The following is a 13,813-nucleotide window of genomic DNA, read 5'->3' as shown; positions in this document are numbered from 1 at the left end:
GCATAGAACCTGGCTTTGCTTCCGTCCCCTTTCGCTTAGATACAGATTCAAAAACGTATTTGTGTGGAAAAAAATGTATTTATAGGAGAAGCAATTACAAGAAACCAAGCCTTAAAAACTAAGCTAGATCAGTACCCCGGCTATGTCTCCATTTTCTCGGCTTTCTTGCGCTTCGTTTTGGACGTGGAGGGCGAGTCAGTGGCCGCTGCGTCCTCTGGCACCTCCTCCACCCGGATCCTTTTGCCGGCCACCACGTCCTCCTTGGACGGCTGCGTTTCCATGGCCCGCTTCTTGGGCTTCACGAAGCTGCCACGTCCCGCTGCGCGCTCCGCCTCCTCGATGCTGTAGGGCTCGATCTCCAGCGCCTTGAGCCGCCGCTTGTGCACCTTGGTGCGGAAGTGCGCCTGCATGGCGGTGTCGTCGATGAAGTACTTGGCACAGTGGACGCAGTAGAACTGGGCGAACCCCGGCTTGTCCAGGTCCACGTTCTGGTTGATGAGCTCCCCGCTGCGGGTGCGCAGGTCGTCGTCGATCTGGTCGAGGTCACGCCGGCGGTTCCGCACGCGCCACCGCCTCTGCAGGTGGGTGTCCCCATAGTGCATCTTCTTGCGCTTCGTTACCATTCCCATCTTGCTGGCTTTTGTTTAGATTGCTCTTTAAATCCAAAAATAAACGTTTGTTTTGGCACGTGTTTTGGTTGCCAGTTGGGTTTCGCTGGAAGTGGCTTTGCCAGGGGTTTTCAATGACCTGTAAGGAGTTCGCACGTTATACTTCTGCATCAATCTTGTATTTTGATGGTTACCTCTTCCTTTTTTGGCCTAAAAACAGCGTTTTTTAATTATTTAATTTTAATGCGCACCAACGTTCCTAGAGGTGGGCGGCGGCCGATAGCTTTTATCGGTGTACAAAAAAGTGTGTACTCACTGGGTCCCAGCTGTTTGGTTTTATTTTGCCACCGTTGCCACCCCTTGGAAAAAAATTGAAAATTAGGTTTTAAGTAGTCCAAAAAATTTCAACTTTTTAGCATATGCCAGAAAATGAGTGCGATGAATTGTCTACCTTGTTAGCAGTCCAAAGCGGGGCGTCTTGTAGGTTTCGGACTATTTTTTACCAAGTTACACCAAAAAAGGTGAAAGAAAAAATCGAATTTTCGTCAAAAAACAAAGATCCTAATTTCACCCCAAAAAATAATCAGTATTTTGGGCGAAACAAAAAAAGTAATGGTCCAAAAATGGAATGTCATACCTTGCTGAACTCGTAAAAAGTTCAATCAATTGGCATCCACACCTAAACAATTTTATTTTTGACCCATTTTCGCAAAAAAAAACATTTCAAGTTTTTAGAAGCTGCCAGAAAATGGCTGCGATTAATTGCCGGACTATTTTTGTCCATGTTGCACTAAAAAAGGTCGAAGAAAAATATCGGTTTATTTGGGGTTTATTTTTACTCTAATAAAATTAGTATTTCGGGGGAAACATTAAAAGTAATGGTCTAAAAATGAAATGTCTTGTTGAACTCGTAATGCAATTCCAAATCGTGGTGGTTTTTGGGTTGGCGGTAAAAACCTAGAGGTGAGCGATCCTACCTATATCTAAAGGAGCAGCCGCCCGCTGCGGTCCTACCTTTTCAGCGATGGGAAACTTGGAAACATCGATGACTTCGACACAGAGTCATCGATGACTCCCCGCCGCCAGAGCCCCACTTAATAAAAACATATGTTGCAATTAATTAACAACAAATCGCGCGAACCAGTTGTCTGCGGGCGGACGTATTCGTATTGTTGTTATTAAGCAGCGTAAGGCCCTGGACTCGCAAATGTACGCAAACAGTTTACAGACCCGACAAAGTGCATTGATAAACAACAGAAAGGGGCGAGCGCACACACATGTGCGGTTGGATAACACTGTGAAGCGGATGGGGCTTACACTGGCAAAAACGCCCAGAGCCCTAAGTGACGGCTTTCGCTGCTTCTCTCCCATTGTTCTTGCTGCAGATGCTGCAGCCGGCCCCTTGCTGCCTCCCTCGCCCCGGAAGCCTAGCACAGCCTGTGTGGTGTGTGCGTGTGTGAGTGTGACCCGGTGTGAAAGGCAGCAACAAAGTAATAAACGGACACTGATTGTGGAGAGGAGGGGCTGGTGGAGATGAGGGGCGGGACGGGGTCAGCGGGAGCGGGACAGCTGCTGGAGCACTGTGCAACACGACAATTGTTGGTTTATTGACGCTTATTGTGGCCTCTCTGTGTTTTAGCTAGACATTCCGTTGGACTCGCCCCCAAACCGGCATTGCAGCGCTGCTACAACCAGAGGGACAGCAACAATTTGCCGCCCAATTGCAGTAAGTATGCAGGCAGAGACACAGAAACAGCACTAGCCAAACTAAAACAAAGCTCAGCACACCTTATCGCTAATCAGATTGCATACCGAGTGCGATTATCTCTTATCAGTGCCAATCGCTATCAGTCAATTATACCGTTACATGCTCATTAGCCGCGTGTGTGTGTGCCTTCACTGATATATGTGCGAATCCCTCCCTCTCTCGCTCTCTTCTGCTCTGTGATATAACAGCCCCCAGCCCGCCCCCAAAGCACACGCACAAATCGAAAATAATCACTCTCGCTCTCTTGTTGTTGTAAGCCATGCAGTCACGATTTGACATTTCGAAAGGGTGTGAGTGTGTGTGTGTGTGCCGAAGAAAAGGATGGCGCTCTCTGCGCAGAGATCAGCTGATGAACTCAGCCCCATGTCCATGCAAATATACACTGGGAGAAATCAGCCATTCCTCTTCATTCCGAAAGGCAAAGATCACGTTGTTTTCTGATTCAACTTGCACTTTTTAATAGTGTGCAGCTGAATCAGTGCACTATCAGAATGTATTTGCTTATTAAAACGATTAGGGCGTAATTTCGCTGAGTAATCGCTGGCAACATAGCACAGCTATCAGGAGTCTTGCTGATTCAGCATGTAACTCTGGATATCGTTTTTGTGCATTTTTAAAACGAAAGCGAAAGCGAAAAAATAGATGCACATTTATTTTAGAAACAGTGCCTTGTTTTTTCCTGTGCAGCGACACTGCAGGTGACTAAAAGCGAGAGTGTTGGAGCTGGAGATCCAACCGGTTTCGTCTGTCGTTAGTTTCTGTTGGTGTCACAGGCGTGGAAGGGGGGTTAGACCCAGCCCTAGAATCCCCCAAGGGCGAGGAAACCACAGAGAAAGGATAGGAAATACATCGTTATAATATAAATGCCAGCGAAATTATAAAATATTTTTTACACTGTCGCTCTATCTCTAGTCAAACTCCCCCTAGCCACCCCGCCCCTGCTCGATAGACATTGCTAAATCAAAAACATCGCTGCATCCCAGAGTAGCAATCATGTTGTATGCTGTAGTCTCTTTAATGAGTTGTTTTGAAAGTCTTCGGTTTCCGTATCGATCTTTGACAGCCCAGAAACAGCGCAACAGAGCTAATTTTCCTTTCGTTTGGGCCGCGCGAGTCGAAAAAGAGGCCAGCCAAGCGACCAGTTAACCAGTTGAGCCAGTCCAGTTCGGTTGGATAACCATTGAGTCCACCGCTCCAAGGCTAGGCCTTCCGATCCCCACCAGATCACATCAAGAGGTTCGGACTGTGCACTTGGCTACCTATTTTCGCACGGATTTCGCCGCTCAGAACGCGAGGAATTCCAGCAGAACGGGTTTTCAACCCGTATCGCGCTTGTTCTAACACTCGGCTGCTCAGTTTTTTATTTTTACCCCATGGGATTTATTACAAAAGAAGGGGGGAACCAGCGGAATCTGCGCGTGTGCTTGGTTGGGAATCTCCCTCAGCTTCCCTATAGTATAAACTATGATCGGAGAAAATGCAGTATCAATTCACGCTGGATTGTTGGGATAAAGATGGTATCGGTGTATTATGACACTCAAAGCAGAGTGACACTTGGGGTTTTCCAATACCCAATACACGGTATAACCTGGGGTGTATTATCGGGACTTGGGATCTCCTGGAGGTTCACAGAGGCAGCCCAGCTCCTCGACCGCACTTCCTGTGGTATCAGCGGGCTTTCTGCGCGCCACCAGTGCTCGGCTCGAACATGTTCCCTGATTACTTGGCAATGTGCGGTCGCACTTATCACTAGACTGCGATATGAGCTGAGTGCGGTGAGCCACAGAGACAAACAAAAGTGAAAAGAAGAAAGAACCCAGCCCGCCTCGTCTGTTTTAATTCAGGTTCGCAGTGCTCCCATTTGCAGAAGTGGAGCAGCAGTTGGAGGAGTCGTAAGCACCCATTATAATCCGGGCCGGTCCGGGGCAGACGTGGGGAGTGCCGGGAGTCGGGGAAAGTGGGCGCCGCAGTGTGCCCTCCACCCGGTGGGCGGGGCGCGTGGAGTTATGCCTGGAATTTTCATTTCACATTGCCCCCCGCACAGTTCGCTTTCGGCATTCAGCAGTCAGCATTCCCTCGCAGATGTGAAAGGGAAAGGGCGGAGGTTGGGTTGTCCGGAGATTGACTTTCTAATTGAAGTATGGGTTTGAATGGGACTTTAGGTTGGGCAGCTTGACCCGAAACACACGTACGAGGCTAGCTATGCAAACAATTGCGGCGGAAATTTCAAACCCATAAAGGGTATAATGGCAAAACAAGATTATACACTGTTAAGGAGACTTGGGCATCTGGCCAAGCGTTAGATACATTAAGACAGGTTCTATCGTTACTTTTATAGTTTACATTACTAAATCTCTACCTCCAAACTTTTAACGTGTGCTTGGAATACAATTTAAAAGTTTAGAACCCATCACTATAATACTGTCCAAGCCCATTTTCATCACTTAAGCATATGCACGCAATTCCGTATTACTCACTAACGAGTGGCGAAGGTTTAATGTGACTTTCACTCCGTTCTCCGCCGCAGCCATTAATCGCAGATCCGCAGAAGAGCTGAGCGCAGTGGCAAGACAGTACTCCGGCAGAAGCCATGGACCACGCCACGCATCATGACCACGCGGCCATGCACCACGATCACAGCGGAATGGCCGCCTCGGCGGGGGCCACCGCCTCGACCTCCGACGCCGGGTCCATGTTGGACATGGTGCCCGACATCAGCGACGTACATGCAGCGCACGCCGGCCACGCAGGTCACGCAGGTCACAACCACGGCGGTGGCTCCGGCACGGGAATGGAGCACATGATGCCCATGGCGGTAAGAAACCACAGCTGGGAGTGCTTCCGAAACCGTCGCAAGCCCCGTTCTCTAACCCTTTTCCTACCCCGCAGTTCCACTTCGGCTACAACGAGACCATCCTCTTCTCCTGGTGGCACATCGAAACGGTGGCCGGCCTGGTGGGCTCCATGATCGCCATCTTCCTGCTGGCCCTGATGTACGAGGGCCTGAAGTACTACCGCGAGTACCTCTTCTGGAAGACGTACAACCTGCTGGAATACCGCCCGGTCACGGGGCCGCAGCGGAACCCGGAGGCGCCACGGATTCCCTCGCCGGCGGCGGCCGCTCCCTCGCCCGTGCAGTGAGTTCCGGAGCCTTGTTTTCGTAGATTAGCCAGTGCCTTAAGGTCCCCTTAAGAGCTGCAGCATGCTTTTGCCCTCACCCCGCCTTTAGCTTTGTATCTTTCTACCGTATCCGTACTTGTACATATTAATCTTAATGCCTTCTTCTTTCTTCTCGTTTCGTTTTCGTTCGTTGCTGTTACCCACTCCTGCTCCATCCAATATATATCTGCATATCATCACTGCGCGTTGCTCATCATTTGTAAATTGATCCATCCCAAAACCTAAACCAAATTCATACCGCTACGCCGCTCTGCCTCGTTGTACAATCGATATTGTGATTCCCGCGATCGTAATTGAAACTACATATATATTGTAACCGAAATCTGATTCTGTATCTGTATCTGCATCTGCATCCGCGAATCGCATCCGCAATCGTGTGGTGTCCCCCGGCACGCTTCGATCGGTCCTTTTATAGATACGTGGGCGAAGTTGTGCACAAGCAACCGTAAGTATCGCTCCATTTCCCCACCATTTGACCACCCGACCACCTGCCCAACCCGCCCAGACAATGTACCTGCAGTCTCTGTTTAATTTCTATGCCCCACTTAAGTTTGCCTTAATTTGTCTACGACGTTGGCTACCCGATATGTCCGTCCATCTGCCAGTTAATGGGAAAACCCGCACCAGCTGTGTATTGGTTGGCAAATTGCCCTGTAATTTGTACAGATATCTGGACCACACGATATAGTATTACACTTTGGCTACACACCTGTAAACAGAACACAGTAGTTGTACTTTAAATTGAAAACTAGTAGTCTGCAGTCTAACCCCAACTCACACTGGTAGCTTAATCTAACCTTAGAACTTTAGAGCAGGACAACCCCACACCCAAATCGAGGGATACATTTGTAGGGGAGCATGTCATAACGCCCGCTGGCGTTAGGCTACTCTCGAAAGTGTCATAGGGCCAACGGGAAATTTGACACATTTGAAGTGTCAGAGTGCCGTCGCTCTCTCTGACAGTTTTAAAAGTGTCAGAATGACAGACGCTCTCTTTGACACTTTTAAAAGTGTCAGAATGACAGACGCTCTCTTTGACACTTTTGAAGGTGTCAGAATGACGGACGCTCTTTTTGACACTTTTGAATGTGTCAAAATGGCCGTCGCTTTCCTGGCACTTTTGAAGTGTCACTGTGCCCGCAGGGTGTTATCACATGACCCCATTTATATTCCCAAAATTGTTGTGTTCTATATCGTTTTGTTTGTTACGTTCTGATTTTTGTGCCGTTCAGTTATGTACTTTCTGTTGTCCTGCTAATTTTGTCTGATATACATGATACACTTCGTTTTAACTAACCATAACTTTTGATGAACAGACCTTCGATGCTGTCGTTTAACCACGTGCTCCAGACGCTGCTGCACGTGCTCCAGGTGACCCTGTCCTTCCTGCTCATGCTGATCTTCATGACCTACAACGTGTGGCTCTGCCTGATGGTCGTCCTGGGCGCCGCCGTCGGGTACTTCCTGTTCTGCTGGAAGAAGTCGGTCATCGTGGACGTCACCGAGCACTGTCACTAACAGAGGACCACCGGGAGCCTCAGCCGGCGATGTCTCACGCACGCGGAAGAGGAGGAGGCACAGGCGGAGGCGGACCAGGAGCAGCTGTCCATCTGAACGGAAGGCGGAGGCGCAGGCGTTGGTGCTAAGCTGGAACTTCCCCGAAAGCTCTCATCCCCCAGAAACAGACCCCCCCACACACTTCAACCTCAACACACCCTCCTACTTGCTATTCTCCAGCCACATTAGCCCGTAACTAACTCTGAACTGGATTGTAGGCGGGGCAGCGGCCTTTGAATGTCACAGCCAGCAGCTGCTGCATCGCTTACAATCCCCCTAAGTCCCGACACCAAGATCAACTATGTAAACGGAAGGGTTTCCAGGCAGTCGTATAAGTCGAAAGTGTATAGAATACAAGAAACAAAGTGGGCGACTGGCGAGCGAATTGTAGAGCTAAGCAATGCAAATACAACTCTTCTGTTGGTACTCATCTAAGTTCGCAGGATTCCCCAAAAGCAAATATTTTTTTATCATTATTATTGTATACCATTTTGTATCCCTATTATACGAATATGATTATTATTATTTGGTAATAAAATCCATTCTTTTATACACTTCAATTTGTTTGTTAGCCCCAGAAAAGACACGTTTGTTAAGTTTGGCTTTCTTGTGAAGTGGCAACCAAGCCACGAATGTTGTAAGGACTGAGTATGTGCTGCAACAGTGCGTTTCACGAGTGTAATTTGGCTACCCAAAAAGCTGGTTGGCACTGATTTTGCATTTACGTGTTGTTTAAACAACTGAAATACCTTAGACTATAGAGTCAAACGCTTTGTTGTGCAATAGCGTTTAAGGTGATCCATTATCCCCACAACTGACTTTGATTGATGTCTGTTCTTTCAAGTGACTTCTGGCAAGGTGTTTGGCTCACTTGATTTTTGCTCATCCACATGTGGCCCTTGTAAATTGCTCCCCAAAACAACAGGCTTCCAATGCGGCCCTAATGTCCCGAAACGCACTGTATCTAGCATATGTTCACCCACTCGATCAGCTTGCGTAAATAGGTGTTGTAGATATTACACTTAAAGCAAATACATTACAGTAAACGGCAACAAATGTATACATATTATTAAATCTACCTATACACTAATAAATATACAACAGAGTATTGTTACAACTGGAACCGGAGCGGACTTTAACTGGGAGTTCAATCACTTTTAATTTAAATCATGTATCATATTGATACATTATTTGGCCAGGCAACGTTCGGCTTGAGGAAAACACAAATTCGATTTCGATTTCGGGACTTACTTTGATCTTTATTAGAAAATTATTGCGAGTCTCAATAGAATGTTGTGTCCTTACGCACATCGTAATTCATAATTAAAAACATCTTTACATAACTACAGGCGATCGATCAAGTTTTATTGACTGGTAACACTATACTTAAGTCTGCATTCGTAAACGTTTTCATTTTTTTCTAACTCCTGCTTGCCCGATGGGAGTTCAATTCAATTGATTAATTTGCTAGGTGATCGTGGTAACCAAACAAGGGGCGATGGGTGGTGGATAGGATCTACGGCTTACTAGGAGTGGGGTCCTCGTAGGCTGGGCAAGCGGGAGCTCAGCCTGCGAGGACACGAGCTAAAGCGGCCCATACATTCATTTTCATGTACGGTTCTTCGAATGTAAACCCGCGCGCTTCGATAACGATTGTTAGGACCGATCGAAGGAGGGGTGGAGAGTATGCATGTTGGAGTTATATAATAATGTACATAATAGTTATAAGTAGATGGGAGAAATTGAAATTCACCTCGTTTGTATTGTATCATCATGCCTAATACAAGTTCTACACGAGTGTCTCTCTGCCCTCTCTTTCACTCCTCTCTCCCTTTCTCCGATTACTGATCGATAGTTCGTTGATCGCCGATTGAGGATCGTTGATTTCTGGGTATCGGGATTACGGATTTCGGATTCCGGATTGCGGATCTCGGCCTCTCTGTCGTGAAGAAACATTTATGTGGGGAGGTGTGGCATAGAAGTTACCTGGTTGGTTCTTCTTTCTCAATGCATATATTTCATCCTCTCTCCTCACATATATCCCTCTCTCTCATTTCCACTTCTCGGGCTCCGGCTCCACTCCTCAGAAGGCGGCTCCTGGAATTCGTTTGCAGAAGGAAAAGTGTTAGCCAAGTGAGCCAGACCAACAGTTTGGGCTGGGTAGAAGGGTGGATAGCGCATCTTAAACTAGTCTCGAGCTGATCGTGCTCGTAAAGAATAGGCTCAGGATCATCTGAGTGTGGGGTTTTACTATTGTGGCACGAACAGTTCAGAACACACATCTACGAGGGCTCTTTCGGCTCTGGACAGCGTCTCAGCCCACGGCTGATCGTGTCGCAAGCGAAAGTGGCAAAAACGGGCTCAATCAGTATCAATATCATTATTTTTGGGGTCGGGGTCAGTCACAATTTACCTGTTGGTGAAGAGGAGGGGGAACATGAACATACACTTGCATGGGTTTGGGAACTCGAACTCTCTCGCCCTCTCTGTCTGTGCTCTGTTTGCTGTCTCCCTCTGCTCTCTGCCTAGCTTGTGTTTTGATTATAGTTTAATTCGATTTAGCAATTCAATTACCTCGTGTTTTTCGTGGGTGTCTTGTAATCTTGGCTTGAAGATTCGCTGGGGTTAGTTTTTGTTTCTGTTTTTATCTTAAGAAGTACGATAGTGCATGGGGGATGGGGGGGCCAGGACACCACAACAATGAGAGGAGGATACAAAAAGGAACATGTAGAGCTAGGACGGCGAGCCGGATCCTTTCGGAACCCCTTCCAAGGGAAGCACTTACTTTTAGGATTGCTACATCATAAACTCCCAACAAAACGGAAAATAGTTTGATCACTGATCAAAAATTGTATCATCTTTATAGCATCCTAATATATTTTCTAGCAGATGGCAAATAAAGAATATGTAGTGCACTGAATTTAAAAGTCGGACTCCAATAAGGATAGCTATTTTACAAAGATTCATCCTTGGAAAGGGCTTTCGGTTGATTGGTTTCATTGATCGATCAAATGTACCTGTGCAACTGTCACTCTCTCTTCTTCACTCCCTCAGTCCGTCACTTCTCACTTTTCGACTACGTACCTCGTCTTGGGAACTTTGGAAACCCAGAACCTCCCATCGCACACAAGTGACCCAGCAACCCAGTCGCCAAGCCAAGGCAGAAGCACATGCAGTACGAGTCTCTCTAGGCCACTATATATAGTACTATATATACATTTATCACTTAAGGTATATGGTTTACGGGGTGTTTTCTTGTGTTCGGGGTGGCGCAGATAGGTGTGGGGTGGGGCTGTGCGGAGAGGATTGCATGAGATGCGTGGATCTGTTTCTGTTGGGTTAGTTAAGCGCATAGAGATAACAGTAAGGCTTGGTAAATACCTGTTTCAGTCACTGTCCCACTCCCAATTGCGAGGGCAGCGTCCGGAGAACGCTCCGTGTCGCCCTAATCTGATTTCTATCATGTGTAGGAACCGGAAGGCTCAGCTCTTTGTAGAGACTATTGCGAAATTCTGCTCCTTATTCTATTCTAGGTTAGGCAAACCCAGGGCTAACACAAACAATCTGGTCTTAAACGATTTTTAAAATATGAACCCACTTCAAGAAAATAAAGAATAATGTAATTGATCTATATTTTCACCATGGATACAAATAATTTTAAATTAGCCTCAGCTTTTCTAGTAGTAGGTTTTCGATATGTCAACATCCTGTACTATACAGTCGTAAGACACCTAAGAAAGAAAATCGTTATTAATTTGTTTTAAAAGTAAAAACCTCTCCATCGTTTAAAAAGTTTACTTTGTTAGGGCTGGCTGGATTTCAAAACATGTGACAAAAGATCAAGCTAGTGCTTTAAAAAACCAAAAGCATAACATAACAGAAAGAAGTTAAAAGAACCATCAGCTCTTGGGCCCGTTTCGTCCGTCCGTCTGTCCCTTTGAAGGACTGCCCTCGCGAAATCCTCGGCGGATCTCATCCCGACTGGGTACACACACTGAGGGGGACACGCGTGTCTACACAGACATAGATCAATATAGATACATAGTTATGATACGAAAACGAGTATGTCTACGGAGTGTGGAGTGGCACAATGGCGCCGGAGTGTTACTTTTACGGGTCTATCAAGTGTTCGACTCACCTCAGCGCACTCGCTCTGCCAGCTCAGATACTGTTTCTTTTTAACTGTGTTCTGATACATATTATTTTGCAAAATTTTGTTAATGATTTTTGTTTTTTGGGTACCTCGATGCTGCCGCCTTTCGCCGCGGCAGCTGCTGCTTACGGATTGTGGGGATTGAGGATTGCAGACGGGCGAGAGATTGTACTCTTGATCATATTTAGTTGTGTGGTTTCGTTTTGGGGCTTGGGAACTCCTGCTCCTGACTTTCGGCTTATGCATCTACGCGTCATTAACTTGTGGTTCTTGCTTTTCACTTGCTTAATGTTCGGTTTCTTTTTGGTCTCTAGTAGCGGCTGCGACTCCGGCTGCGGCAATGGCGATCCCGGCTGTCGTGGCGGTAGTGATTATGGTTGTGATGGCTGCGGCTGCTCCGGTTGCCACCGCCGCCGCCTCCTCCGCCGCCGCCGCCACCACTGCGCGAGTACGAGTGATGGGAGCTGTGGTGCGACTTGTGGTGATCTGGAACAGAAAGGCGGAGTTTTCAATGAAAGCTCGAGTGCCGTGTGCAAATGCAAGCGCGACCCCGGTCTCCAAAATGAGGGCGGGGAACTTACGGTGACGCCGATCCGAGGGCTGGCGATTCTGGACATACTCGCGACTTCGTTCTCGGTACTCGTTGCGGGGCTCACTAAGGATTGACCAGAGAAAATCAGTGTTAGATACATTTACTCAACAGAGCTATGACATCACATTGTCTTGAAAACTATTTAGTCAATTTGTATTTGGTAGCCAAGTGATAAATAAAGGCAAAGTAAACAAACTTAGCTGCATTACTCATAGTCACATTGAACGGCATGCTGCCAATTTTGTTGTAATTAACTAGAAAAAGAGCAAACGAATGCTTGTTTTCTTGATCATGCCCAAGGTGTCTATAGGATGTGCGGGGTTAGACATGGCTAAACACACTGCTGGATTAGCGGAGAAGGCAGAATGCCAACTGAGAAACAGTGTGGTAATAATCCGAAAATTCCGGACTGCTACAGATACATAACTTTTTAAACGAATCTGTGGCTACCTTCCGAAAACCAATCTATCTATTTATTTTAGGGTTGCGTATATAGAGTTCTCACCGTCTGTTGTCGTAGGAGTGGAAGCGCTGAACTCGGCCCTCGCGCCGGCGACGATCCTCCTGCTCGCGCTCCTTCTGGCGAGCATCGTTGATCTCGGCCACCGCGTTGCGCAGCTTGGAGTAGCCCAAATGCTGTTTGCCCATCAAATGGTCCTCGATCCGCTGCTGTGCATCGCCGACGATGAGAAAGGCGCCGCAGATCTCGCACACCTTCATCTGCTTCTCGGGCAGGGAGTCATGCGACCAGCCAGCCGCCTTGTTCTCGGCCGTCTTTTCCTCGCCGGTAGCTCCTGCTCCTTCGCCATCTGGCGGAGGAGAGGTGCCTGCCCCCGCTGCTGCTACTGCAGAGCTTGGTGCGGCCTCCAGAGCTTCATCGGCTGTGGTGGCGGCGGCGGCTGGAAGAGCGGTGTTTGGGGTTTCCTCGCTGGGATTTGTGCCCGGACTGTTGTGCAGCTCGTCCTCCGGTGACTTGCTCAAACTGATGCTACTGATGGCCTTGGCGTGGGCCTCGTACTGCTGCACCACCTGCTCCTTCTCCTCCTTGAGCTCCTCGCACAGCGTCATCAGATCCTGGGCCTGGTCCACGTCCCCCCGAATGCCAGCCTCCTCCGCTTCGGAGAGCAGCTTGTTGATCCTGGCATTCAGGTTGGCCAGCTGCTCCTGGTGCCTGGTCAATGGAGCCGGAGCGTTGGGCTGATCCTTCTGCATGAGAAGCAAACGCTGCTTGCCCTTTTGGATCTTTCGATCCACATCGTGCAGCATCACATTGCAGAAGCGCAGGAACTCATCCTCGTACTGGCGCTTCCGTTGCGAGGGACGGGCCTCCTCGTACAGGTGACGGGCCTCCTCGTCGTGGATGCGGGCACAGGGACCCAGATCCGCGCGGGTATTTATGAACAGATCGTGCGGGCAGAACTTGACGTTGTAGAACTGACAGAACTGGGTGGGGGTACCAAAAAAAGGAATTATTGGGGAGGTTATCCCACGGCATGGCACCGTTTATCGTGCTCACCTCGGGATCCTCCCAATTGACTTTAGCGCCCGCCTCCGAGGGATGCAGGTTGCGGTTCCTGCCCATCAGCTCGTCGAGCATTTGCCTGGCGGCGTCCACCATTTTCCGAGAAGCGGCGACACTTCTTATCTGTGATTCTGTGATTCAAGGGGGCAACTCCAAGGGGGCGGTGGTGCAAGTGGTCCACTGCGACTCCAGAGACTGCCTATTCCGGTGGTCCAGCACACCGAATTTCGTGGTCTGGACGTTGCCGGCGGTCAGGTGCAGCCACTTAGCGCACGTGCTGGGGTTCGAAGCACGTTTTCCTCGCCTGTTCAGCCGAGAATTTCGCCAAAATCAATAAAATAAAATTATTTCACAAAATCCGTGGTCTATCGATAGCTTCGCAGCGTTTTTGGTCTTAGCTATCGGTTATCGTTCTTCGATGGTGGCAGGCGTT

The 13,813-nt window shown here is 48.2% G+C and overlaps 3 protein-coding genes across 9 annotated transcripts; 1 reads left to right on the top strand and 2 right to left on the bottom strand.

The window, feature by feature from the left end:
* Window positions 1–58: 58 nt before the first annotated feature.
* Window positions 59–955, bottom strand: LOC108023473 (zinc finger protein 593 homolog). The gene is made up of 2 exons (XM_017092995.3): window positions 803–955; window positions 59–747 (listed from the first exon to the last, which is right to left on the bottom strand). The coding sequence occupies exon 2, from the start codon at window positions 627–629 to the stop codon at window positions 141–143; it is 489 nt and encodes a 162-aa protein (XP_016948484.1). The 5' UTR covers window positions 630–747; window positions 803–955; the 3' UTR covers window positions 59–140.
* Window positions 956–1,661: 706 nt separating this feature from the next.
* On the top strand, window positions 1,662–7,673 carry LOC108023471 (high affinity copper uptake protein 1). Of its 6 annotated transcripts, none has more exons than XM_017092988.3 (6): window positions 1,662–1,817; window positions 2,248–2,334; window positions 4,904–5,191; window positions 5,266–5,513; window positions 5,972–6,001; window positions 6,873–7,673. In XM_017092988.3, exons 3-6 carry the CDS (start codon window positions 4,967–4,969, stop codon window positions 7,072–7,074), a joined length of 705 nt encoding a protein of 234 aa, XP_016948477.1. In that variant the 5' UTR covers window positions 1,662–1,817; window positions 2,248–2,334; window positions 4,904–4,966; the 3' UTR covers window positions 7,075–7,673. The 6 variants fall into 6 exon arrangements, with proteins under 6 accessions (XP_016948477.1, XP_016948483.1, XP_016948480.1 ...); XM_017092991.3 differs by having other exon boundaries at window positions 1,668–1,795; XM_017092989.3 differs by having other exon boundaries at window positions 1,669–1,817; window positions 2,252–2,334.
* A 672-nt stretch (window positions 7,674–8,345) lies between these two features.
* On the bottom strand, window positions 8,346–13,789 carry LOC108023470 (luc7-like protein 3). Of its 2 annotated transcripts, XR_007764573.1 has the most exons (5): window positions 13,375–13,789; window positions 12,364–13,301; window positions 11,848–11,921; window positions 11,252–11,752; window positions 8,346–9,210 (listed from the first exon to the last, which is right to left on the bottom strand). XR_007764573.1 is itself a non-coding variant. In XM_017092987.3 (4 exons), the coding sequence occupies exons 1-4, from the start codon at window positions 13,474–13,476 to the stop codon at window positions 11,577–11,579; spliced, it is 1,290 nt and encodes a 429-aa protein (XP_016948476.1). In that variant the 5' UTR covers window positions 13,477–13,789; the 3' UTR covers window positions 8,346–11,576. The 2 variants fall into 2 exon arrangements, 1 of the variants encoding a protein (XP_016948476.1); XM_017092987.3 differs by having other exon boundaries at window positions 8,346–11,752.
* Between the last annotated feature and the right edge of the window lie 24 nt (window positions 13,790–13,813).

Source organism: Drosophila biarmipes, chromosome X (genome assembly GCF_025231255.1).
Source record: "Drosophila biarmipes strain raj3 chromosome X, RU_DBia_V1.1, whole genome shotgun sequence".
Lineage (NCBI taxonomy): Eukaryota > Metazoa > Arthropoda > Insecta > Diptera > Drosophilidae > Drosophila > Drosophila biarmipes.
The sequence above is the reverse complement of the archived record's forward strand: the minus strand, read 5'-3'. Positions and strand labels throughout refer to the sequence as shown.

What these genes read in the sequence shown, in the direction of transcription:
- LOC108023470 (XM_017092987.3), bottom strand. Translation starts at nt 13,476, where the DNA reads ATGGTGGACGCCGCCAGGCAAATGCTCGACGAGCTGATGGGCAGGAAC. An exon ending in CACTCCTACGACAACAGACG is followed by an intron (nt 11,922 to 12,363) that starts GTGAGAACTCTA and finishes GTCAATCCTTAG; the next exon opens with TGAGCCCCGCAACGAGTACC. An exon ending in GCCCTCGGATCGGCGTCACC is followed by an intron (nt 11,753 to 11,847) that starts GTAAGTTCCCCG and finishes TTTCTGTTCCAG; the next exon opens with ATCACCACAAGTCGCACCAC.
- LOC108023471 (XM_017092988.3), top strand. Translation starts at nt 4,967, where the DNA reads ATGGACCACGCCACGCATCATGACCACGCGGCCATGCACCACGATCAC. An exon ending in AGCACATGATGCCCATGGCG is followed by an intron (nt 5,192 to 5,265) that starts GTAAGAAACCAC and finishes CCTACCCCGCAG; the next exon opens with TTCCACTTCGGCTACAACGA. An exon ending in GAAGTTGTGCACAAGCAACC is followed by an intron (nt 6,002 to 6,872) that starts GTAAGTATCGCT and finishes TTTGATGAACAG; the next exon opens with ACCTTCGATGCTGTCGTTTA.
- LOC108023473 (XM_017092995.3), bottom strand. Translation starts at nt 629, where the DNA reads ATGGGAATGGTAACGAAGCGCAAGAAGATGCACTATGGGGACACCCAC.